Genomic DNA, 25095 nt, shown 5'->3' on the forward strand with positions numbered 1-25095 from the left:
CACACATTCATTGTTACGCATATGAATAAATACAAACCAAAATGGCATGCAAGAGCCTCTACTGTTGAAATAAAGTAGTGCCGTTTGCAGTGTTTCATATGTTTCACATTTGTTCAAGTTTTTCAAGTATGTAAGGGCTTAAAACCTAGAAATTGTCTTAAAGCCAGTAGTAGCTCATTCCCACCTTCTGAAAACTTCCTTTGAAGCGATGGTGCCTGGTACTCCATGTACGCATGAGCAGGATATATTCAGCCAATCAGCACAGACCTGATTTCTCCAGCTTGCATCACAAAGGGTCCTCAGAATCCTCAGTCCAGGAATCTCTGCTGACAACGGTTTTTTACCATTGAGGAGTTGAGCACGGAAGGGTGCAGTTGTGAAGGTGTTCACCTCTGAGATAACCTTTAAGTGATAATCGGCTCTGCTCAGGGTTGTTGGACAGTTAATCGAGGTATGACAGGGTGGGGCTTATCAGGCCCAGGTGGCCACTAGGTGAGGGAATGCCTCATGATCGCCATTTCCTATGGCTTCTGATTGTTAACTGAAGGTGGAGGACCATATTCATGGCAGAGGATTGAACAGGTCAGGGCCTTAGAAGATTGTGAACCCTTGGAGGACACAATCATGGGGCCTTGGGATAGGATCAGAGAGCTGGCTGCAGGATTGTGGGTCGGGGGAGCATGGGGCTGTGAGTGAGGAGCCTTGGCGCTTGTCCTGTGTGCTGTAAGGAGCCTTAGGGTCCAACTTGGCGCTTGCCCTGTGTGCTGTCCCGGATCCAATTAAAACACACTGAGGATTCCTCCCTCTTCATTGTCTTCTCTACGGTGTGTTCCTTTGGTATAGACTGTATGGACATTGCAGAGAGGGGAGTGGCGTAGGAAGAATGAATGAAAAGAAGAAGAGGAGACATTACAAGAGATTAATAAGTAATCTGGGAAGGATTCTGAACAGGGATCCTCCTGTCTAATCGCCCATGTATTGGGATTAAAGACTTGGACCACCAAGTTCAGCTTTTTCTCTCAGTTTTAGTTCTGTAGGATGGGATCTTCCTTTGTAGCTCAGACTGGTCTGGCTTGGGCTGGCCTTTAACTTATAATCTTCAGATGTTTGAAATCCTCGGCTTCCCCCAATCCCAAATTTCTCCAATATAAGGATTTTCTGTGTGGGTAGTGGTGGTGAGTGTTTGTTGTAGACTGAGCATTGGGTCTTCTTGACATGAATATATAGTTACCATGTTCATCATCTTTCTGGATAGTACTATGAATTTACTTTAAAACTGAGATATACTGAAAATCAGAATTGCTGATGTTTTGTTTAAAAAGAATCTTTGGGAGATAGTACCAAAATTCAGATGCCTCAAAATTTAAATGCAAACACATTTTGCTCATCATTTTTGGTGAGAAAGGGAGGACTCACGTATTAAAGGCTGGCCTGTTTTTGCCTTTTTTAAACTGAGAAATGACAGATTGTTAACTTGGGTTCTAAAGAAGGATTTAAAATAAGTAAGTTAAAGAAGATTTTAAAACAAAGTTGGGAGGGAGAGGGACATGATAAATGGGATACATGAAGGAAATTTTAAGGGGAAGCATATATATATATATATATATATATATATATATATATATATATATATGTGTGTGTGTGTGTGTGTGTGTGTATACATATACACATACACACACACACATACACATGTACACGTGTGACCATATTGAATATGTATGCAAAACTCTCTGATAAAAACAAATTATTAAAAATATAAGTGTTAAAAAACAAAAGAAACAATCTTTCAATGAGCTAAGATAATTATATAATTATTTGACTTTTTGACATTTTTAACTATTTAAATGATACCTTTGGATTTAGATAACTACATTTTTTTCTTTTTTCCTTTTTATTTTTATTTTTTAACTAAGAAGACAACTGAGCGCTTAAGAGAAAAATGTCTATTAAGAAACTGTGGGTGATACCAAAGGATGGTTACTTATTACTTCTTGACTATGATTCAGATGAAGAAGAAGAGCAGGCTCATTCTGAAGGTATCCAGTCTTCAGTATTGATTGTGTCCTGAAGTTCATTAGACCTTTCCCAACTCACCTGCAATGGAAGAAGTCTTTTCTAAGTTTTCATATACTTCATTTCTAATTTTACCTATATCTATATATTCCTATACCTGAGTTTTAGCAGTGCATATACCTACTCTTGGCACTGTAGACATAATATGTTGAGAAACGATAACTTGCTATGATTTTACCCCAGAAAAAGACATGAACGTTGTTCCTATATGTTAGCAAAACATGAATTTATTTCATAATATCTGCAAATAAATTATTTCATTCCTTTTTTCTATTGTATATTTTCTTTATTTACATTTCAAATATTATCCCCTTTTCTATTTCCCCTCTGCAAATCCCCTCTCCTCTTACCTCTCCCCCTGCCCCCAACACACCCACCCCCAATTCCTGGCCCAGGCATTCCTTAATACTGGGGCATAGGACCTTTACAGTACCAAGGGTCTCTCCTCCCGTTGATGACATACTAGGCCATCCTCTCCTACATATGCAGCTGGAGCCATAAGTCCCACCATCTGTTTTATTTGATTGGTGCTTTAGTCCCAGGGAACTCTGGGGGTACTGGTTAGTTCATATTGTTCATCCTCCTATGGAGCAGCAAACCCCTTATGATCCTTGGGAACTTTCTCTAGCTCCATCATTGGGGACCCTGTGCTCAGTACAATGAATGTCTGTGAGCATTCACTTCTGTATTCGTCAGGCACTGACAGATCCTCTCAGGAGACAGCTATATCAGTCTCCTGTCCCCAAGCTCTCGTTGGCATCTGCCATAGTGTCTGGGTTTGTTGATTATTTATTGGATTGATCCCTGAGTGAGGCAGTCTCTGGATTCATTCAGTCTCAGCTGCAAACTTTGTCTCTATAACTCCTTCCATGGACATTTTGTTTCCCATTCTAAGAAGGAATGACGTATCCACACTTTGGTCTTCCTTCTTCTTGAGTTTCATGGGTTTTGCAGATTGTATCTTGGTTATTCTGAGCTTCTGGGATAATATCCACTTATCAGTGAATGCATATCATGTGTGTTCTTTTGTGATTGGGTTATCTCCCTTAGGAAGATATCATCCAGATCCATCCATTTGTCTAAGAATTTCATGAATTCATTGTTTTTAATAGCTGTGTAGTATTTCATTATGTAAATGTACCACATTTTCTGTATCCATTCCACTGAAGAGGGACATCTGGGTTGTTTTCAGCTTCTTGCTATTATAAATAAGGATGCTATGAACATAGTGAAGCATGTCATTATTACAAGTTGGAATATCTTCTGAGAATATGCCCAGGGAGGAGTATTGCTGGATCTTCCAGTAGAACTATGTCCAATTTTCTGAGGAAACACCAGACTGACTTCCAGAGTGGTTTTACCAGCTTGCAATCTCACCAGCAATGGAGGAGTGTTCCTATTTCACCACATTCTCGCCAGCATCTGCTGTCATCTGAGTTTTAGATCTGAGCCATTCTGACTGGTATGAGGTGGAATCTCAGGTTTATTTTGACATGCACTTCCCTGATAATTAAGGATGATGAACATTTTTAGGTGCTTCTCAGCCATTCGGTTTTCCTTAGTTGAGAATTCTTTGTTTATCTCTGTCCCCATTTTTTAATGGGGTTATTTGATTTTCTGGAGTCCAGATTCTTGAGCTCTTTATATATATTGGATATTAGTCCCCATCTGATTTAGGATTGGTAAAGATTTTTTTCCCATCTATTGGTTGCTGTTTTGTCCTATTGACAGTGTCCTTTGACTTATAGAAGCTTTGCAATTTTATAAGGTCACATTTGTCTATTCTTAATCTTACAGCACAAGCCATTGCTGTTGTGTTCAGGAATTTTTCCCTTGTGCCCATGTCTTCGAAGCTCTTCCCCACTTCCTCCTCTATAAGTTTCAGTGTCTCTGGTTTTATGTGGAGTTCCTTGATCTACCTAGACTTGAGCATTGTACAATGAGATGAAAATAGATCAATTTGCATTCTTCTACATGCTAACTGCCAATTGAGCCAGCACCATTTGTTGAAAATGTTGTCTTTTTTTCCACTGGATGGTTTTTGCTCCTTTGTCAATGATCAAGTGACAATAGGTGTGTGGGTTCATTTCTGTGTCTTCAGTTCTATTCCATTTATCTACCTGTCTATCAGTATACCTGTACCATGCAGTTTTTATCACAATTGCTCTATAGTACAGCTTGAGATCAGGCACGGTGATTCCAGGAGAGATTCTTTTATTGTTGAGAATAGTTTTTGTATCCTAGGTTTTGTTCTTATTCCAGATGAATTTGCAAATAGCCCTTTCTAACTCAGTTAAGAATTGTGTTGGAATTTTCGTGGGGATTGCATTAAATCTTTATATTGCTTTCGGCAAGATAGCCATTTTTACTACATTAATCCTGCCAATCAATGAGCATGGGAAATCTTTCCAACTTCTGAGATTTTCTTTGATTTTTCTTCAGAGACTTGACATTTTTATCATACAGATCCTTCTTTCACTTACTCAGTTAGAGTCACACCAACGTATTTTATATTATTTGTGACTATTGTGAAGGGTGTTGTTTCCCTAATTTCTATTTCATCCTGTTTATTCTTTTTGTAGAGAAAGGCCACCGATATGTTTGAGTTAATTTTGTATTCAGCTACTGCACTGAAGCTGTGTATCAGATTTAGGATTTCTCTGGTGTAATTTTTGGGGTCACTTATATATACTATCATATCTTCTGGAAATAGTGAGATTTTGCCTTCTACCTTTCCAATTTGTATTCATTTGTTCTCCTTTTGTTGTCTAATTGCTCTGACTAGGACTTCAAGTACTATGTTGAATAGGTAGGGAGAAAGTGGGCAGCCTTGTTTAGTCCCTGATTTTAGCGGGATTGCCTCCAGTTTCTCACCATTTAGTTTGATGTTGGCTACTGGTTTGCTGTCTACTGCTTTTATTATGTTTAGGTATAGGCTTTGAATTCCTGATCTATCCTGGACTTTTACTATGAATGGGTGCTGTATTTTGTCAAATGTTTTCTCAGCATCTAATGAAATGATCATGTGATTTTTGTCTTTGAGTTTGTTTCTATAGTGGATTAAGTTGATGGATTTCTGTATATTAAACCATCCCTCATCACAGGGATCAAGTGTACTTGATCATGATGGATGATCATTTTTATGTATTCTTGGATTCAGTTTGCAAGGCTTTTATTGAATATTTTTGCATCAATTTTCATAAGGGAAATTGGTCTGAAGTTTCCTTTCTTCATTGGATCTTTGTATGGTTTGAGTATAATTTTAATTCTGGCTTCATAGAACAAATTGAATAATGTTCCTTCTCTTTAGATTTTGCATACTGGTTTGAAGAGTATTGGTATTAGGTCTTCATGAAGATCTGATAGAATTCTTTACTAAACCCATCAGATCCTGGGCTTTTTTGTTTGGGAGACTATTAATGACTGCTTCTATTTCTTTAGGTGTTATGGGAGTATTTCTAGGGTTTATCTGATCCTGAATTATATTTGGTACCTGATATCTGTCTAGAAATGTGTCCATTTCATCCAGATTTTCCAGTTTTGTTGAGTATAGGTTTTTGTAGTAGGATCTGATGATTTTTTGGATATCCTAAGTTTCTGTTGTTATGTCTCCCTTTTCATTTCTGGTTTTGTTAATTAGGATGATGTCTCGGTTTCCTTTAGTGAGTCTGGCTAAGGGTTTACCTATCATGTTGATTTTCTCAAACAACCAGCTCCTGGTTTGGTTGATTCTTTGTATAGTTCCTTTGTTTCCAATTGGTTGATTTCATTCCTGAGTTTGATTGTTTCCTGCCTTCTATTCCTCTTGTGAGAATTTGCTTCCTTTTGTTCTAGAGCTTTTAGTTGTGCTGTCAAGCTGCTCCTGCATCCTCTATCCTGTTTCTTTTTAGAGGCATTCAGAGCTGTGAATTTTAGTCTTATTACTGTTTCCATTGTGTACCATATGTCTGGTTATGTTGTAGCTTCATTTTCATTAAACTCTAAAAAGTCTTTAATTTCCTTCTTTATTCCTTCCTTGACCAAGTTATCATTGAGTAGGTTGTTGTTCACCTTCCACATATATGTGGATTTTCTATTATTTATATTATTATGGAAGATCAGCATTAGTCTGTGGTGATCTGATAGGATGCATGGGATTATTTCAATATTTTTATATCTGTTGAGGCATGTTTTGTGACTGATTATATGGTCAGTTTTGGAGAAGGCCTCATGAGGTACTGAGAAGAAGGGATATCCTTTCGATTTAGGATACAGTGTTCTATAGATATCAACTAAATCCATTTGTTTCATAACTCCTGTTGGTTTCACTGTGTCTGTTTTTAGTTTTTGTTTCCAGGATGTGTCCATTGATGAGAGAGGGGTTTGGAAGTCTTCCACTATTATAGTGTGCAGTGCAATGTGTATTTTGAGGTTTACTAAAGTTTCTTTTATGAATGTGGCTGCCCTCGCATTTGGAGCATAGATGTTCAGAATTGGGAGTTCCTCTTGGTAAATTTAATTTTGATGAATATGAAGTGTTCCTCCTTGTCTTTTTTGATAACTTTGGGTTGAAAGTCAATTTTATTTGATATTAGAATGCCTACTCCAGCCTGTTTCTTGTGACCATCTGCTTGGAAAATTGTTTTCTAGACTTTTACTCTGAGGTAATATCTGTCTTTGTCTGTGAGGTTTGTTTCTTATATGAAACAAAATGCTGGGTCATGCTTACACATTAAGTCTTTTAGTCTATGTCTTTTTATTGTGGATTTGAGTCCACTGATATTAAGAGATATTAAGAAAAAGTCGTTGTTGGTTCCTGTTATATTTGTTTTTAGAAATGGAATTTTGTTCATGTGGCCATCTTCTTTTAGTTTTGCTGCAAGATTACTTTCTTGCTTTTTCTAGAATGTAATTTCCCTCCTTGTTTTGGTGTTTTCCCTTCATTATCCTTTGAAGGGCATGATTTGTTGGAAGATATTGTGTAATTTTGGTTTTGTCATAGAATACCTTGGTTTCACCATCTATGGTAAAAGAGTTTTACTGTTTATAGTAGCCTTGGCTGGCATTTGTGCTCTCTTAGGGTCTGTATGTCAACTGTCCTGGATCATCTGGCTTTCATAGTCTCTGGGGAGAAGTTAGGTGAAATTCTGATAGGTCTGCCTTTATATGTTACTTGAACTGTTTTCCCTTACTGCTTTTAATATTCTCTTTTTTGTGTGCATTTGGTGTTTTGATTATTATGTGATGGCAGGAATGTCTTTTGTGGTCTAAAGTATTTGGGGATCTGTAAGCTTCTTTTATGTTCATGGGCATCTCTTTCTTTAGGTTAGGGAAGTTTTCTTCTATAATTTTGTTGAAGATATTCACTGGCCCTTTAAGTCTGAAATCTTACTTCTCATCTATACCTATTATCCTTAAGTTTTGTTTTCTCCTTGTATCCTCAATTTCCTTGATGTAATTATTTCATTTATAAAAGCTGTTTCAAAAACTCACGTGGGCAGTTTTTCCAGAGAAATGCAAATTGAAAATACTTTATTAACTATTACTTATATAGCATACTTTCAAATGTTTCCATTTTCTATTGTCAATATAGTAAAGAGGCCAGCATTTGGCAAACATGAGAATATGCCGCCTCACGTAGAAGCAGATGAAGATATAAGGTAATATTTTCAATTTTTCCCAGTTCAATAGAGTACTTCAAAAGTAGTGTTTGTGATCCCTTCACTGGAGGAGTAGATTCAGGAAAATCAACAATTCATGGTCAGATGCAGCTATATATTGAGTTCAAGCCCAGCTTGGGGTCCTTAAGTCCTTGTCATCACAAACACATAGCAACTAGGACAATATACCCACCTGCATGGGATCTTCCCAGATATACACACAAACAAAAGGAGAAACATAATAAAAATAAGAGGGGGACCATCTGGGAAGAAGAAGGGTCTCAGCAAGTGTGGGAGAGTTATGAATAAACTACTGTGTGTTGTAAATGTATGAATTGTTAAAAGTAAATAATTCAGGTTCACTTTGGTTGTCTGCCATGTATTTTATATGCAAATGACATTTGTTCCAAACCAAACATTATATATTTATTCTAAATAATTAAAAGAAGTTCCTGTGTAAAGTTTTTTGTGTGCTAGGCAAATGCTCTACCAGTCCACTATATTTCTAGCTTTAAAATTTTATTGTCCTTTCTTCACAGAGATGAACAAGACAGTATGTTGGATAAATCTGGAGGTAGGTGTTTTTGGAGATATTTGCCTGTTGTTTGAAGAGGACATAAGATGGCATCAGATCTCTATAAACCCTACAGCATAAGAGGATAATTTTAGGTTTCACAGTAATTGTAGTTTTCTTTAAAACACATACAGATGACTACTCACCCAACATTCAGAAACAAAGATTAGCTGAAGGTGTACCTCAGTGGTACAGCACCATGTAAAAGCTATGAGTTTCATCTTCAGTGGTGAAAAAACAAAACAAAACCCAACCAACACATGAAATTAACAAAACACCCACCAAACAAACAAAACACAGCAATAAGCCTAGCAAATGAAATGTTAGTTTTCCCAGTTTGCCCAATTAACTGTAAAGTGAGCAAGAAATGCAATTGGCTATTATAAGGAAACAAACAAAACCAGCATTAAGCATTTTAGGAACCTAAATTTAGGCATGATTAGAGAAATACACCCCCCCCAAAAAAAAAAAGACAGTGGCTACAGCAACATAACAAACCTTGCAGAGTGGCTAGAATTATGGCTCACTTGGTAAAGTGCTTTCCTTGAAAATATATGGACTTAAGGTGGGGACCTAGAATCCACTTTAAAAATGCAGGCTGCAGTCCAGTGCTGAGTAGGTAGAGATAGCTAGCTGGCTAGCCAGGCTAGTGACGTTGGTGAGCTGCAGATTCAGAGACACCCTGTCTCTGAAGATTTAAGTTGGATCAGGCAGTGGTGGCGCATGCCTTTAATCCCAGCGTTTGGGAGGCAGAAGCAGGGGATTTCTATGTTTGAGGCAACCCTGGTCTACAGGTTGAGTTCCAGAACAACCAGGGCTATACAGAGAAACCCTGTCTGGAAAAACAAACAAACAAAAAATGTAAGTTGGAATATGATTGAGAATAAAGCCTTCTTCTGCACACATATACTGAAATGTATACACATCATTTTTGCTGAATCTCTTTTTATGATTTACAGAATCCTTTAAAATTATGTTTTTTTTCTTTTTCTGGAAATAGACAATATTAGGAAAGTGTCATATTTCTATAATCTCCACTGTATATTAAAAATAAACATCTATCGAGAGAAATGATCCAGCATACCTTAAAACACACACAGGACAGGGATGGAAAGATAGCTTTCAAATTAAGACCACTTGTTGCTCGAAAACCAAGGTTTAGTTCCTAGGACCCATATAATGGCTCACAACCATTTGTAATTCTAGATCCAGGGGAATTGGCATCCTATTCTAGTTTCTATGAGCACCAGACATGCATGTTGAACAAATACAAACATGCAAAAGCACGTTAGTTAAATAAATAAAACAAATCCGAAATACACATAACAGCCCCTTCAACTGAAACAAAGTAGGAGAGTCTTCTTTAGGGTTCATTTTATTTTAAGTTTCAAGTTAGTATTGCAAACTTGGAAAATGGAAAACTTCTGGGTAGTAGTGGCAGCTAAAATACTATCTCTTATTTGCTGCTTGGATGACAGATGACTGATAGAGCCTCTCTCACTTTAGTAAGCATGTGCAAACACGGCCAATCAGCAAGGGGCTTGGCTGAGATTGTTTTCCAGCTGCCCAATCCCTGTTACCCAGTATGCTTTGTGGTGGCCACGAAGCTGAGTTCTTGAGGAAGGGAAGTTTCTTGAGGAAGCATGGTAGGGGGAAGTCTCTGTGGAGGTAGTCAGTGACCTGTTAAAAGATGGTTAATAATGGTTCAGGTGGGGGTCCGGGTGGGGTGAAGGTGGCGGGGCGGAGGTGTTACTTCCAGAGTAAGGAGAGGAGGTGACCCTCCCTGGACTCCGGATAGCACTGCTGCTGGGTTCACAATCGACTTTACCCACTTAGACCTCTGCGGTGAAAAACGGAGAACTTCACTAAGGGCAGGAGTTTGAAAAGCCTAGCATCTAGCAGAAAGCAGGAAGGCCATGGAATTGGAGACCCTGAAAGTCTTCCTTGGGCCTGGGGATGTGAAGTGTGAGTAAACTGGAGGTCAGTTAGTGGCAGAAACAGACTAGAACCTTTTCTGTGCTGCTGCTACCCGACAGAAATTCATTAAAAACAAACTGAAGACGAGTCTTCATTTTCTTCTACCTGGTGTTGAAAGGCCAGATTGCCGAAATTTGTATATATATAGGATCCAAACGGCCTCAAAATCCCGAGGCTCCTCTCAGCCTCTGAAGTGCTGGAACTTCAGACATACTTCAGGCCAGGCTGTGTTTATTTATGTGTTGTTTTGGTTTAGGGAAGTAAGCTCTAACTCTGTATCTCAGGAGTGTCTGAAACCTCATGTGCAGCTTGAACTGGCCTCGAAACTGAAGTCCTCAGCCTTACAAATGTACTGGGACCTGAGGAAACATACTTGTTTTATTTTTTACTTTTAAAATTTGTGGGGGTTTTTCATAGTTGAAGATTGAACCCAGAGCTTCTTGCTGTAGCAGTGAAATATATGTCCAGCCAGACAGAACTTTATAATTTAGATTTGTATTTCGATGAAAAAGATTGAGGAGCTTGGTTGTGATAATAGCAACTATGATTTTATTTGGAGATTGAGATGCAGACACATTTGCTCTAACTTATCAAAAACCTTGCAGGAATGGGACCAACATGCAGATCCTCCTATGTTTAGATATAAACCCACATGAAGTCACAGTTAAAGCCATCATAGTGTGTGTGTGTGTGTGTGTGTGTGTGTGTGTGTGTCTGTGTGTGTGTGTGTGTAAGAGAGAAAGAGAGAGAGAGAGAGAGAGAGAGAGAGAGAGAGAGAGAGAGAGAGAGAGAGAGAGTTTTAAACTAAAAAATAACAAACCTCTATTCTTTTATAGTAAGGAAGACCAAGATACTTTATTCAACTTAAATAATTCTTTTTAAAAATGTGTACATATTAAAGTTAAGGTTATTAATGGCTATCTTTGAAGCCAACTATTGTGTTCCATGTTTAAATACTAAAGTCTTTAGTATTAAATCAGAGGGTAATAGAAATATGGTTTTATCTTTAAACTCTTCATGCAATTATGAAGTGCTGTTTTTGTAAAAATCATTCCTTAATGTTATTTTATATTTCAATTTTATTAGTTTAAGTGATTTTTTATTCAAAAGGCTTGAGAAAATTTCTTTTTTTATTTTAAATCAGAAAACGTAAGTTTCTCAGAGGAATGGCAGCGTTTTGCACGTTCTGTAGAGACACCAATGGAAAACTGGAATTTGTTAAGTGGTGAACAGCAAGTTAGGAATGCTTCAGAATTGGACCTTATGGAAGGTACCAGATATTTAATGATGGGCATTGATGTTACACTTCCTTTTTTTCTCAGTTGTTCTTCTTAGGCTTGTAAAGGAGATCAAAATCCTCATATTGTATCTCTCGTCTTTAATCACAACATATAAATAAATAGCTTAAAACATATTTTTAGATGACAATTAGACATTACTTGATTTTGTTTAACTTCTAGGCAAATAATAGATCTGCTTTAAAACCTAATGTTGGCACTATGCCTGAATGATCACAAAGTATTTCATTAAAATTTGCAAAATAACATAATTGTTTTAATATCTTGTTTTATTACGAACCCAGTACAGAATCCAGTAACTCATGATGATGGGAATGCAAATCCTGAAGAAGTAGTTGGAGATACACGGTAATATGTTCAAACTTACTATTTCCTTCTTAGTGTAAGTACTTCCAGAAAAGTTTAATTGATTGTATAGCAAGTAATGTATATTAATAATTGAAATATGATATATACTATAAACAATATTTCTATAAGATTAATCCTTAATTTGAATGGTTTTCTTGGAGGCTGTAATGTTGTGGGTCAAACTCTCATCGTCCTGCTTGTAGGACAAAAGCTGAGCAATCAAACAGTATCCCCAGCATCCTTACTTTGTAAAGCTTTAATTACTTCACAGATCTCCAGTACAAAATATACTGGGAAATTTTGAAGGTACATTTTTGGATATATAATTTGTTTAAAACTATATAGTATTAACATAATTTATATATTAGATAATATTGATTAATATACTATATGACATCTTAATGACTTATTTATATGTAGTATTTTGTGAATATTTTTATTTTAATTTAATTTATTTATTATGTGATAATATCTTTATTTACATTTCAAATAATAGCCCTTTCCTGGTTTCACCCCAGAAACTCCCTATTCCATTACCCCTCCCTGTGATACTATGAGGGTGTTCGCCCACCCACCCACTCCCACTTCCCCACCCTCGCATGTGCATACACTGGGGCATTGAACCTTCACAGGACCAAGGACCTCTCCTCCCACTGATGTCTGACAAGGCCATCTTCTGCTATATATGCACTGGAGCCATGGGACCCCCTCTTTTGTTGATGGCTTAGTCCCTGGGTGCTCTGGGAGGTCTGGTTCATTCATATTGTTGTTCTTCCTATAAGGTTGCAAACCCCTTCAAATCCTTCAGTCCTTCCTCTAACTCCTCCACTGGGAACCCTATGATCAGTCTGATGGTTGGCTGTGAGCATCAGCCTCTGTTCTTGCCAAGCTCTGAAAGAGCCTCTCAGGAGAAAGTCATATTAGGCTCCTGTCAGCAAGCACTTGTTGGCATCCACAATCGTGACTGGGTTTGGTGTCTGCATATGGGATGGATACACAGTTTGGGCAGACTCTAGATGGTCATTCCTTCAGTCTCTGCTCTGTACTTTATCTCCATGTTTCCTCCCAGGAGTATTTTGTTCCCCATTCTAAGAAGGACTGAAACACGCACACTTTTGTCTTCCTTCTTCTTGAGCTTCATGTGGTCTGTGGATTACATTTTGGGTATTCTGAGCTTTTAGACTAATATCCACTTATCAGTGAGTGCATACCATGTTTGTTCTATTGGGATTGGGTTACCTCACACAGGATTATATATTTTAGATCCATCCATTTGCCTGTGAATTTCATGAAGTACTTGTATCTGTACCATTACCATACATTTTTATCATTATTTCTCTATAATACAGCTTGAGGTCGGGAATGATTCCCCCTGAAGTTCTTTTATTGTTGAGAATAGTTTTTTGATATACTGGATTTCTATTATTCCAAATGATTTTTCAAATTACTCTTTCTATTTCTATGAAGAATTGAGTTTAAATTTTGATGGAGATTGCATTGAATCTGTTGATTGCTTTTGGCAAGATGGCTATTTTTACTAAATTAATTGTGCCAATCTATGAGCATGGGAGATCTTTCCATCTTTTGAGATTTTCAATTTCTTTCTTCAGGGACTTGAAGTTCTTATCATACAGATCTTTTGCTTGCTTGGTTCGAGTCACACCAAGGTATTATAATTTGTGACTATTGTGAAGGGTGTTGTATCCATAATTTCTTTTTCAGGCTGTTTATCCTTTGAGTAGAGGAAAGCTACTGATTTGCTTGAGTTAATTTTATATCCAACCACTTTGCTGAATTTGTTTATCAGGTTTAGGAGTTCTCTGTTGGAATTTTGGGGGTCACTTACATATACTATCATATCATCTGCAAATAGTGATATTTTGAATTCTTCCTTTCCAATTTTTATCCCTTTGACCTCTTTTTGTTATATAGTTGCTATGGATATAACTTCTAGTACTATAAAATACTACTATATTATATACTACTGTGAATAGGTAGGAAGAGAGTGGTCTTGTCTTGTCTGATATTAGTGGGATTGCATCAAGTTTCTCTCCATTTAATTTGATGTTGGATACTGGTTTGCTCTATATTGCTTTTACTATGTTTAGGTATGGGCCTTGACTTCTTGATCTTTCCAAGAATTTTATCATGAAGAGTTATTGAATTTTTGCAAATGATTTCTCAGCATCTAATGAGATAATACTGTTTTTTTCTCAAGATTTTTTACATAGTGGATTACGCTGATGGATTTCCATATATTGAACCATCCCTGTATCCCTGGGATGAAGAACACTTGATCATGAAGGATGATCATATTAACATGTTCTTGGATTAGGTTTACCAGAATTTTATTGAGTATTTTTGCATCAATATCCATAAGTGAAACTGGTCTCAAGTTCCCTTTCTTCATTTGGGTCATTGTATGTTTTGGGTATAAGTGTAATTGTGGCTTCATAGAAAATTGAATAGTGTTCCTTCTCTTTTGATTTTGCATAAAAGTTTGAAGAGTATTGGTATTAGGTCTTCCTTGAAGGTCTGATAGAATTCTGTACTAAACCCATCTGATCCTGGGCTTTTATTTTTTGTGAGGGGGTTGGGAGCCTATTAGTGACTGCTTCTATTTCTTTAGGGGTTATAGGAGTGTTTACAGGGTCTATTTGATCCTGATTTAAATTGGTACCTGATATCTGTCTAGACAGTTGTCCATTTCATCCAAATTTTCCAGTTTTGTTAAGTATAGGCTCTTATAGTAGGATCTGATGATTTTTGGGGGGGGGGGTTCCTAAGTTTCTGTTGTTATGTCTCTCTTTTCATTTCTGGTTTTGTTAATTTGGATACTGACTCTGTGCCCTCTCTTTAGTCTGCCTAAGGCTTTATCTATTTTGTTGATTTTCTCAAAGAACCAGCTCCTGGTTTGGTTGATTCTTTGTATAGTTCTTTTTGTTTCCACTTGTTTGATTTCAGCCCTGAGTTTGATTATTTCCTGCCTTCTACTCCTCTTGGGTGAATTTGCTTCCTTTTGTTCTAGAGCTTTTAACTGTGCTGCCAGGCTGCTAGTGTATGTTCTCTCCAGTTTCTTTTTTGGAGGCACTCAGAGGTATTAGTTTTTCTCTTAGGAATGCTTTCATTGTGTCCCATAAGTTTGGATATGTTGTAGCTTCATTTTCATTAAACTCTAAAAGTCTTTAATTTCTTCCATGACCGAGTTATCGTTGATTAGACTGTTGTTCACCTACCACGTGTATATATATGGGTTTTCTATTATTTATATTTTTATTGTTATTATTATTATTATTATTATTTGGGGGGTTAAGACAGGGTTTTTCTGTGTATCCGTGCCTGTCCTGGAACTCACTTTGTAGACCAGGCTGGACTTGAACTCAGAAATCCACCTGCCTCAGTGTCCCGAGTGCTGGGATTAACGGCATGTGCCCCCATGCCTGGCTTATTTCTATTATTATTGAAGATAAGCCTTAGTCCGTGGTGACTTGATAGGATGCATGGGATTATTTAAATATTTTATATCTGTTGAAGCCTGTTTTGTGACCCATTATATGGTCAGTATTGGAGAAGGCATCATGAGGTGTTGAGAAGAAGGCACATTCTTTTGTTTTATGATAAAATGTTCTATGATATCTATAGATATAGATATCTGTTAAAACCATTTGTTTCATAACTTCTGTTAGTTTCACAGTGTCTCTGTTTTGTTACTGTTTCCAGGATCTGTCCGTTGCTGAGAGTGGGGTGTTGAAGTTTCCCACTATTATTATGTAGGGTACAATATATACTTTGAGCTTTAGTAAAGTTTCATTTATGAATTTGGTTGCCCTTGCATTTGGAGCATGGATGTTCAGAATTGTGAGTTCATCTTTGTTGATTCACCCTTTGACAAGTATAGTGACAGTCCTTATCTTTAAAAAACAAAAACAAAAACAAAAACAAAACAATAACAAAAAAAACAATAACAAAAAACTTTTGGTTGTAAGTTGATTTTATTCCATAGTAGAATGGCTATTCCATGTTGTTTCCTGGAAATATTTGCTTGCAAAGTTTTTTCCAGACTTTTCCTCTGAGGTAGTGTCTGTCTTTGTCACTAAGGAGGGTTTCCTGTATGCAGCAAAATCCTGGGTTCTGTTTATGTATCCAGTCTATTACTCTATGTCTTTTATTGGGGAATTGAATCCATTGCTAAGAAGAAATATTAAAGACCAGTGACTGTTGGTTGTTTCCTGTTACTTTTGTTGTTTGAGGTGGAATTATGTTTATATTGCTATCTTCTTTGGGGTTTGTTGAAAGAAGATTTCTTTCTTGATTTTTGTATGGTGTAGTGTTTCCCTCCTTGTGTTGTAGTTTTCCATCTATTTTTTTGAAGGTTTGGATTTGTGGAAAGATATTGTGTGAATTTGATTTTATCATGGAATACTTTGGTTTCTCCATCTACGGTAATTGATAGTTTTGCTGGGTATAGTAGCCTGGGCTGGCATTTGTGTTCTCTCAGGGTCTATATAACATCTGTCCAGAATCTTCTGGCTTTTATAGTCTCTGGTGAGAAGTCTGGTGTATTTCTAACAGGTCTGCCTTTTTATGTTATTTGACTTTTTTCCCTTACTGCTTTTAATATTTTATCTTTAGTGCATTTGTTGTTCTGATTATTATGTGTCGGCAGGAATTTCTTTTCTGGTCCAGTTTATTTGGAGTTCTGTAGGCTTCTTGTATGTTCATGTGCATCTTTCTTTAGGTTTGGGAAGTTTTCTTCTATAATTTTGTTGAAGATATTTGCTGGCCCTTTGACTTGGGAATCTTCTCTCTCTTCTATACCTATTTTCCTTAGGTTTTGTTTTCTTATTGTGTCCTGGATTTCCTGGATGTTTAGGGTTAGGAGATTTTTGCATTTTGCATTTTCGTTCACTGTTGTGTCAATGTTTTCTATGGTATCTTCTGTACCTGAGATTCTCTATTCTATCTCTTGTATTCTGTTGGAGATGCTTGCATGTATGTCTCCTTGGTTTTCTTTCTCCAGGTTCATCTCTCTTTGTGAGTTTTTATTCTGTATTTCCATTTTTAGATCTAGATGGTATTTGTTCAATTCCTTCACCTGTTTGATTGTGTTTTCTTTAACTCTTTAAGGGATTTTTGTGTTTCCTCTTTAAGGGCTTCTAGCTGTTTTCCTGTATTTCTTTAATGGAACTATTTTTGTTCTTAAAGACCTCTATCATCATCATGAGATGTGATTTTGAATCTGAATCTTTCTTTTCCAATATGTTGAGGTATTCAAGACTTGCTCTGGTGGCCAAACTGGGTTATGATGATGCCGACTAGTCTTGGTTGCTATTGCTTATATTCTTGCACTTACCTCATGCCATCTCATTTTCTTTGGTGCTACCTTCCCTTGCTGTCTCTGTCTGGAGCCTGTCCCTCCTGTAATCCTAGTTGTGTCAGAACTCATAGGAGTCCAGCTGTCTCTGAGATCTTGGGATCCTGGGAACCTGATATTTTGGGGGTGTCTGAGCTCCTGGAAGTCATGCTGCCTCTTGGATCTTGAAATCCTGGTGTGACCAATCTCCTGAGATCCTGCTGTGTCAGAGCTCCTGGGGGTTAAACGTTTTCTTGGTGTTGCAAGATTTGGTGGGGTGCCAGAGCCCTAGGTTTTCTCTAGACACAGTTGCATACTGCAAGGAACCTGTGCCTCTGGCCGGGAGGATGATTTTGTTTCCCTGGTTCTTGTGGGGGTCCCAGATACACAGGTTGTTGGGAAAGATGTTGTGCCCTCAGCTGTGCTCTTCTGTCAGAACTCCAGTGTTCCTGGGTGTGTCTGATCTCCTGGGAGTCGAGCTTCCTCTGTGATCCTGTGATCTTGGGCATTTCAGAATACCTGGGAGTCATGCTCCCTATGGGTGTTTTAAGAGTGGGTGCAGAGCCAGTACCCCAGGTCTGATCCAAGTGCATTTTCAGACCAGAAGGAATCCATGCCACTGGCAAGGCAGGAGTTCCTGTGTCCCTGGATCCTTAGGGACTCAGTTACTCCTGATGTTGGGGCCATTCCTGTGATCCTGGTAGTGTTAGAGCACCTGGGATTTGAGCTTACTAGGGGTATTGTGGGACTAGGTCAGCACCCAAGATCTACTCATGACACGGACTCTTGCAAATATTTTTGATTTAGCATCATGGACTTATTTTTGCCTGTGGTACAGAAGTGAAAATGGTGCTTTTTCAACAGGTGTGACATTAATTAAACTTAATTTTAATTTTTTCGTATATTTGTGTCTGTGGTGCATATATACACATGTGGAGGGCAGAGGAGGATGTTGGGTTTTGCTCTATTTCTTTCCACCTTATTCCCGTAAGACCTGCTCTTTCACTGAACATGTAGCTAGATAAGCAGCCAGCAAGTCCTAGCAATTCTCACTCTGCCTACCACAGTGCTGCTATTGTAGAAGCAACCATCCATGGTTAGTTTTCCAAATGGGTACTAGAATCAAACTTGTGAACGTCCTCCTTTCACAGTAAATCCTATTTATTACTGAGGCATTTTCATAACTGCATTGAAGGGATTTTTAGAGGAAAAAAATGATGTAAACTTTTCTACATTCCATGTATTCAAAGCTAAGTGATATGTATACAAAATTCTGTACATGCAACAGTATTTCGTTGACCCAGTATTAATTTTATATTAAGTCAGTTTCTTTTCTAAAACTCCTCTGTGCTTTTCTTTATATGACACAATGGAAAAATGAATTCTTTAATATAACCCTTATTACTTATTTTTTTAAATTTTATTTTATGGGTATGTTTGTTTTGCTTGATTGTGTGTATGTACACAGCTTGTATGTCTTGTACCTGAGGAGGCCAGATGAAGGCATTGAATTCCCTGGAACTGGAGTTATAGGTTGTGAGCAACCTTGTGGATGCTGGGAATCCATTCTCACATCTCTGGAAGGGAACCAGTGCTCATAACTGATGAATCATCTCACCAAACCCCTCACTGATTTTTATAAAATGAATTATGTAACTGAAAGTGAAAGACAAATTTACTAACCAGTGAGGGAATGAAACTCAGATCCCAAAGAATCTATTTTAAATTATATGTAATTGAATGTTGCATGAGCTTTCTTTGAGGATAATAATTTGTCTTTGATATATAGTCTCACTATGTATGTCAGGCTGGCTGGAATTTTCCTATGTAACCTATGTTGTCCTTTACACTGGAAATCTCCTGCTAAGCTTCCTAGACTAGGATCATAGACCCAAAACGTCTTACATGGCTTAAGAAACAAAGCTCTTAATACCTATTTTTCAGACATATTTGTGTATTAGTGTTTTGCTTACAGGTATATATGTGCACCACATATGTGCCTGTTTCCCATAGATATAAGATGATTATTTCAGACACCTTGGACCTGGAGTCACATAAAGAGAAAACACATGGAAACTTATATCAAAGATTCTTTCAAAAAAAAGCAACCAGAAATTAGAATGACTTTGGCAAACAAACAAATGGGAGAGGTAGAGTTGTTAGGTTTGTAGGGTCACATTTGTATCATTTTAAAAATTATATGTGGCTGAAGTTAAAAAAAAACATTACTGAACTTTTAGTAAAAATGTGCGTCTTTGATTTTGTCTAAGCAGTTAACCCTATAACTTCATGCCTTCAAGGAAACTAAATCTAAATCTTAGAAATCTGTGAAAATTTTTATTTTCTACTTTAAGTACCTGTTAATGAGATTTTAAAATTTGGTTTACATTCATTGTGGAAACACAGAAGTCTTGCACAAAATCTTAGAAATGTAATTTGTTGTTTATTATGTTTAACAATATGGAAAAAATCAATTACATATGCAGACAATTTGTATATTTTAATTGACTTATGTTTTGCACTAAGTCTTAACTGAATCAATATAGCAAAATAAATTAGACATTATATTTGATAGAAAATAATGAAAAAATACTTTGAAATACAATTAATTTTCTAAAATAAGATATATATGTATTAAAACTACTTTAATTTTTGAAAAGCTAAAACATAAAAGAAGACTTCTCTGATAATCTTTCAGGAAAAAAAAAACTATAATGATTTCCCATTAGATAATATTTTACTGCTGTTTTTCTTTTTATAGTATGAAATGGTCAATTTAATTTGTTTTGAGTGTTCTTTTTCATATTGGTATGAAATGTGACTGCTTTTATTACTGTGCTTTACAGAAAGAAGATCAACAACAAATTGTGTGAGCAGAAGTTTGATATGGATATACAGAAATTCAATGAAGAACAAGAAAAATCAGTGGTTGGTATCATAACTAACTTTATAATTAACCTAGAATAACTAAGTATCAAGTAGGAATGGAGAAACTAGCCTTGTGTTGGGCACATGAAACGAAGTTAAGTTTCATTATCTATCTATCCTTGGTTCTGTTCTAGTCCTACTGAATTGTAAAGCAGAGAAGTATGATCACATACTATATCAATGAAAACCACTAGGTATTTTCTGGTAGACCAGATTATAAATTTTCAAGAGGCAGACTTTTGCTGAAAGATGAAGAGAGGATTACCAGTTTCTACAAAAGTAAGCACACTATGTCAGCCTCAGGTACAGTTGAAAGGAGAGAGAAAGCTTACTTACTGGTGTCATCTGGACTCTGTTGTTAATATTCGAAAGCCAACTCAAACTGGCAAATCAGTTCTTACAATCCTAAACTTAGTACAAATTTTGTAACAACAGTGGATAGAAACAACCTTTCTCAACAGCCCTGGCAGAATATTCCTGTGGAAGAATATCACCAAACTATTTTAGATCATCTCTCCATTACTGTACCAATGACTGTAGTCAGCACATAGTTTCCAAGTAAGATCTGAGATGATGACCATATTAACTATTTTTTATTTGATTGGTTAATAGTTTGAGAAGTATTCAATTTGAAATGAACAGGAGATCCATTCCTGCCTGGGAAGGCATTGAGGAAGCCGCCATTATGAGTCAGTTCTGGAAAGAGATAGGGACTAAAGATAAAAAGTAAATGAATACTCCAATTGAAGGCAATTTTTAAACCTTGAACCCTGGATGAAATTTCAAGGGGGAGTAATCATCCATGTATATGAGGAGTCTAAAGACGGACTCCCAGAGTACTTCAATATTTGTAATTCTGCATGAGGTAGGGGTGGGGGGGTGAGAGTGAACCAGTAAGGGAAGAGAAAAATTGGTACAAATAAAACTACCATGAGTGAAGGAAAACATTTAAGGAAGAAAAGTTCACTAACTTTGTCATATGCTGCTAATGGGCCAAATAAAATAGATTTGCAGGGCTGGAAGATGGTTTATTTGGTAATCTTTCTCACTGTAGGCATGGAGACTCGAGTTTATATTCCCTGAGTAAGCATGCACGCACACACCTCCACCACCACCACTACCACCAACACCACCACCAACAAAACAAACTAGCAAAACTAAAAACAAACCACCACAACAATAAAAGTTGGTGTGGTGGTGAGCATTTTAGAACCACCAAACTCAGATTTAGTTCAGAGATAAGAAGATTCCCAGAGCTTCCTGGCCACCAGTTGTAGCCTAATGGATGAGCTCTAGGTTCATTGAGACCCTGTCTCCCAAACAGTGGGATGCAACCAAAGAAGACACCCAATATTAATCCTTTGTCTCCATATGTATGCACGTGTACATTTTTTAAAGGGAAACTTCACAAAGTGCAGGTCATTGTACTTAATCAGGATGATTTGAGTGGAAATGTGAGGTACAAAACTGATCACAGTGAATAAAGGACAAAATAGGAATCTAGTAGCACAATGAGAAAAGGTGGAAACGGCTTGTCTTAATTTTTTTAAATGCAAATTACCATGGTTGTCTGCCAACATAAAGAATACGAAGAGAAATTTATATTACTTCTTCCATGTGTTACTTGAGATTGGAACCTAGAGAAAACAAATCTACCACTAAACTTTGTCCCCAGACATCTTTTTACACTTTATTTCGAGGCAGGGTATCTTTAAGTGATCAAGACTATTCATGATCTTGTGATCATTCTAACTCAAACTTTATAAAAGTTAGTTTTATAGGCATTACACTGACAACCAGCTAAAGTCATGAATTTAAAATAACAGTTACAATTGCTGAAACTCTTGACAATAGTTGAGAAAAGTGAAGATGTTGGACTTAGTAAAGAATAAGTATAAGGCATCCTTAAGAAAGGAAGAGAAAGTAGAAGACATGGCACATACACCTTAGGTGGGGACTAGATACAGAGATGAGGTAGTGAACCACCTCCTGGGATTACTTCTGCTAGTTAGAAAAAGGAGGCCACCATATGGTAAAAGCATTAACACTAGCTAGAGTTAAGCTTACAGGGCTAGGATTTTACCAAGTTCATGTTTACATGGTGCATGCCTATAAACTTAAGTACTTGAGAGGCTAAGGCCAGTCTCTGCAGCATGGCAAACAATTTCTCATAAAAAAAAAGTTTTATTAACCCACAATTGGTAGTATAATTGTATTTCATGTTACTTAAAAATATAAGTATATTTAGTCATAATAGTTGTTAAAATGTTAAATCACTTGGAAAACTATTCCTTTTACTTTTCATATGGAATTATTTTTGCTCACGTAAACATTTTAGTATTGGAAATACATTAAGTGGTTGGTTGTTAGCCTAGCATTCATGCTGCATGGCAGTAACAACAAAAATGAACAGAATTGTTACAGTAATGTTTTCCTTTTACATTTGTAGAACAATTATCAAAAAGAACAACAAGCATTAAAACTGTCCGAATGTAGTCAGAGTCCGACCATGGAAGCAATTGAAGACATGCATGAGAAGTCCATGGAGGTATGTTGCACATGGTCCATAAAATGTTCTTAGGAAACGAAATATGTTTTAGGAATCAAAAAGTTTAACTACTTGCTATTTTGAATTATTTCTTGCTGAAGTGACTGATATTATCTGTAAAATCCTAATGACTTTGTAGGAATTATTCAAGACATGAAATGATAAATTGGGAATTTGACCTCAGATGTACCTCATAGTTTATTAACACTATAATTATCCTGCTTAACTAAACATAGCACATCTATACATCATTTGCACAGAATCTTTCATATTTGTATCCTTGGGAGTTTCTTTAGTAAGAAGTGCTTTTCTGTTTTAGGGTTTGATGAACATGGAGACCAACAACTACGATATGCTTTTTGATGTAGATGGTGAAGAGACATTATGAAGCATACTCTGAAGTACTCTTCTCCTTTCCCATCTTCAGACTAATGAAGCATACATATTTCTCACTTGCTGGTACATTTGTAACCTAATAAAAAATTCACTAACATTTTTGTCTCCTATGAAACAGAGTTTGAAAGGCTCTTTAATCCTTGTAATTCTGATGATTCTAAGAATGAAGTTAACCCCCATGATTACAAAGTTAACTAGGAGGTATACCTTTAGAGTCAAAATAGAACTCCTTTATTTTTAAACATCTTTAATCATTTTCTTGTTTAAGTGTAAGAGCCTCTTTATATTAACTTCCAAACAAAATCTAAATGAATAAGTGAGTGGCAAATAGTCCTTTGTACCGAACTTCCACACACTAATGTAGTGAATTATTTAAAATTTATTCCTTAATCTTTTTTTTAAAGTCCAGACTTTATCCCCCTCCTTGTCCACCCTCTGATTGTTCCACATCCCATACCTCCTTGCCTCATGCTCCCACACCCCCACTCCTCATCTCTAAGAGGATATCCCCACCATCCTACCCCCACCCCACCAGACCTCCCTACTCCCTGTGGCCTCAAGTCTCTTGAGAGTTAAATGCACCTTCTCTAACTGAGAACAGACCTGGCAGTCCTCTGCTGTATATGTGTTGGGGGCTTCATATCAGCTGGTGTATGCTGCCTTTTTGGCGGCTCAGTGTCTGAGAGATCCTGGGAGGTCCAGGTTATTTGAGACTGTTGGTCCTCCTCCTTCAACTCCTCTTCCTCAGCTTCTTCTAGCTTTTCCCTAATTCAACCACAGGGGTTCCCAGCTTCTGTCCATTGGTTGCATGTAAATTTCTGCATCTGACTCTTTCACCTGCTGGTTGGGTCTTTAAGAGGGCAGTCATGATAGGCCCATTTTTGTGAGCACACCATAGCATCAGTAATAGTGTCAGGCCTTGATGCCTCTTATTGAGCTGGATCCCAATTTGCGCCTGTCACTGGATCCCCTTTTCCTTAGGTTTTTCTCCATTTTTTTCCAGTAGTTCTTTCAGACAGAAACAATTCTGGGTTAGAGCTTTTGACTGTGGGATGGCAACCCCATCTTTCCACTTGATGTCCTGTCTCTCCACTGGAGGAGGACTCTACAAGTTCCCTCTCCCCACTGCAGGGCATTTCATCTAGGGTCCCTCCCTTTGAGTCCTGAGAGTCTTTCACCTCCCAGGTCTGTGGTATATTCTAGAGGGTTTTCTAACCTCCTACATATCAAAGATGCCTGTTTCCATTCTTTTTGCTGGTCCTCAGCGCTTCAGTCCTTTTCCCCAACCCCACAATACCTGATCCTCTCCTCTTCTCCTTGTCTGCTTTCCCACCCAGGACCCCTCCACCCTCCCTGTAGTGATTTTTTTTAACCTTCTTAACATTTCTAATTATTTTTATTCATAAGGATAATTGAAATTTATTTTTGATTCATTATCTTATTAGTTCCCAAAGGTACAAGATACAAATATAGAAGGCACATTGGTTTGGTTTTATTTCATTTATTTTATTTTTGAGATAGGCACTTAGTATTTTTTGTATGTCTAGTAAGGTCTAGAATGTTTTGGTTCAGCATTCCATGTAGGTGCTATACAGGAATGTGACAACATACCTGGCTTACACTGTTCTTAAGAAAATAGTCCCAAAAAATCTCCTATAAACACTATAAAATTAACACTGTCAGTTCTGAGAGACGAAAATATTTCCTGTTCACTTACAAAATTCATTGACAGAAAGTATATTTGTTTCTTGAAACAAACTAAACTGCTAACTGTGAGGCAGGATAAAAGAACTGATTAGCCCCATCTCACTGTTCCAGGCCCAGCCCCTTCTCTCTGTTCCCATTGTTCTTGTTTCTGAGCTCTCTGTCTCTGTCTTTGTTCTCAGCTTCCCCTCTATCTGTTCTCTGCCCTACTTTTTCTGACCTAATGACTTTGCTTCTTCTGTCTGTCTGCCTCTATC

At 37.1% G+C, this 25095-nt stretch overlaps 1 protein-coding gene across 1 annotated transcript; it reads left to right on the plus strand.

Annotated features, from left to right (window-relative positions):
* The first annotated feature begins 342 nt into the window (after nucleotides 1–342).
* Nucleotides 343–23249, plus strand: Gm14632 (predicted gene 14632). Its single transcript, NM_001100610.2, has 9 exons — nucleotides 343–451; nucleotides 1917–2036; nucleotides 7646–7712; nucleotides 8252–8286; nucleotides 11408–11533; nucleotides 11846–11909; nucleotides 20109–20190; nucleotides 22640–22738; nucleotides 23058–23249. Exons 2-9 carry the CDS (start codon nucleotides 1940–1942, stop codon nucleotides 23124–23126), a joined length of 639 nt encoding a protein of 212 aa, NP_001094080.1. The 5' UTR covers nucleotides 343–451; nucleotides 1917–1939; the 3' UTR covers nucleotides 23127–23249.
* The last annotated feature ends 1846 nt before the right edge of the window (nucleotides 23250–25095 follow it).

This window comes from Mus musculus, chromosome X, assembly GCF_000001635.26.
Source record: "Mus musculus strain C57BL/6J chromosome X, GRCm38.p6 C57BL/6J".
Lineage (NCBI taxonomy): Eukaryota > Metazoa > Chordata > Mammalia > Rodentia > Muridae > Mus > Mus musculus.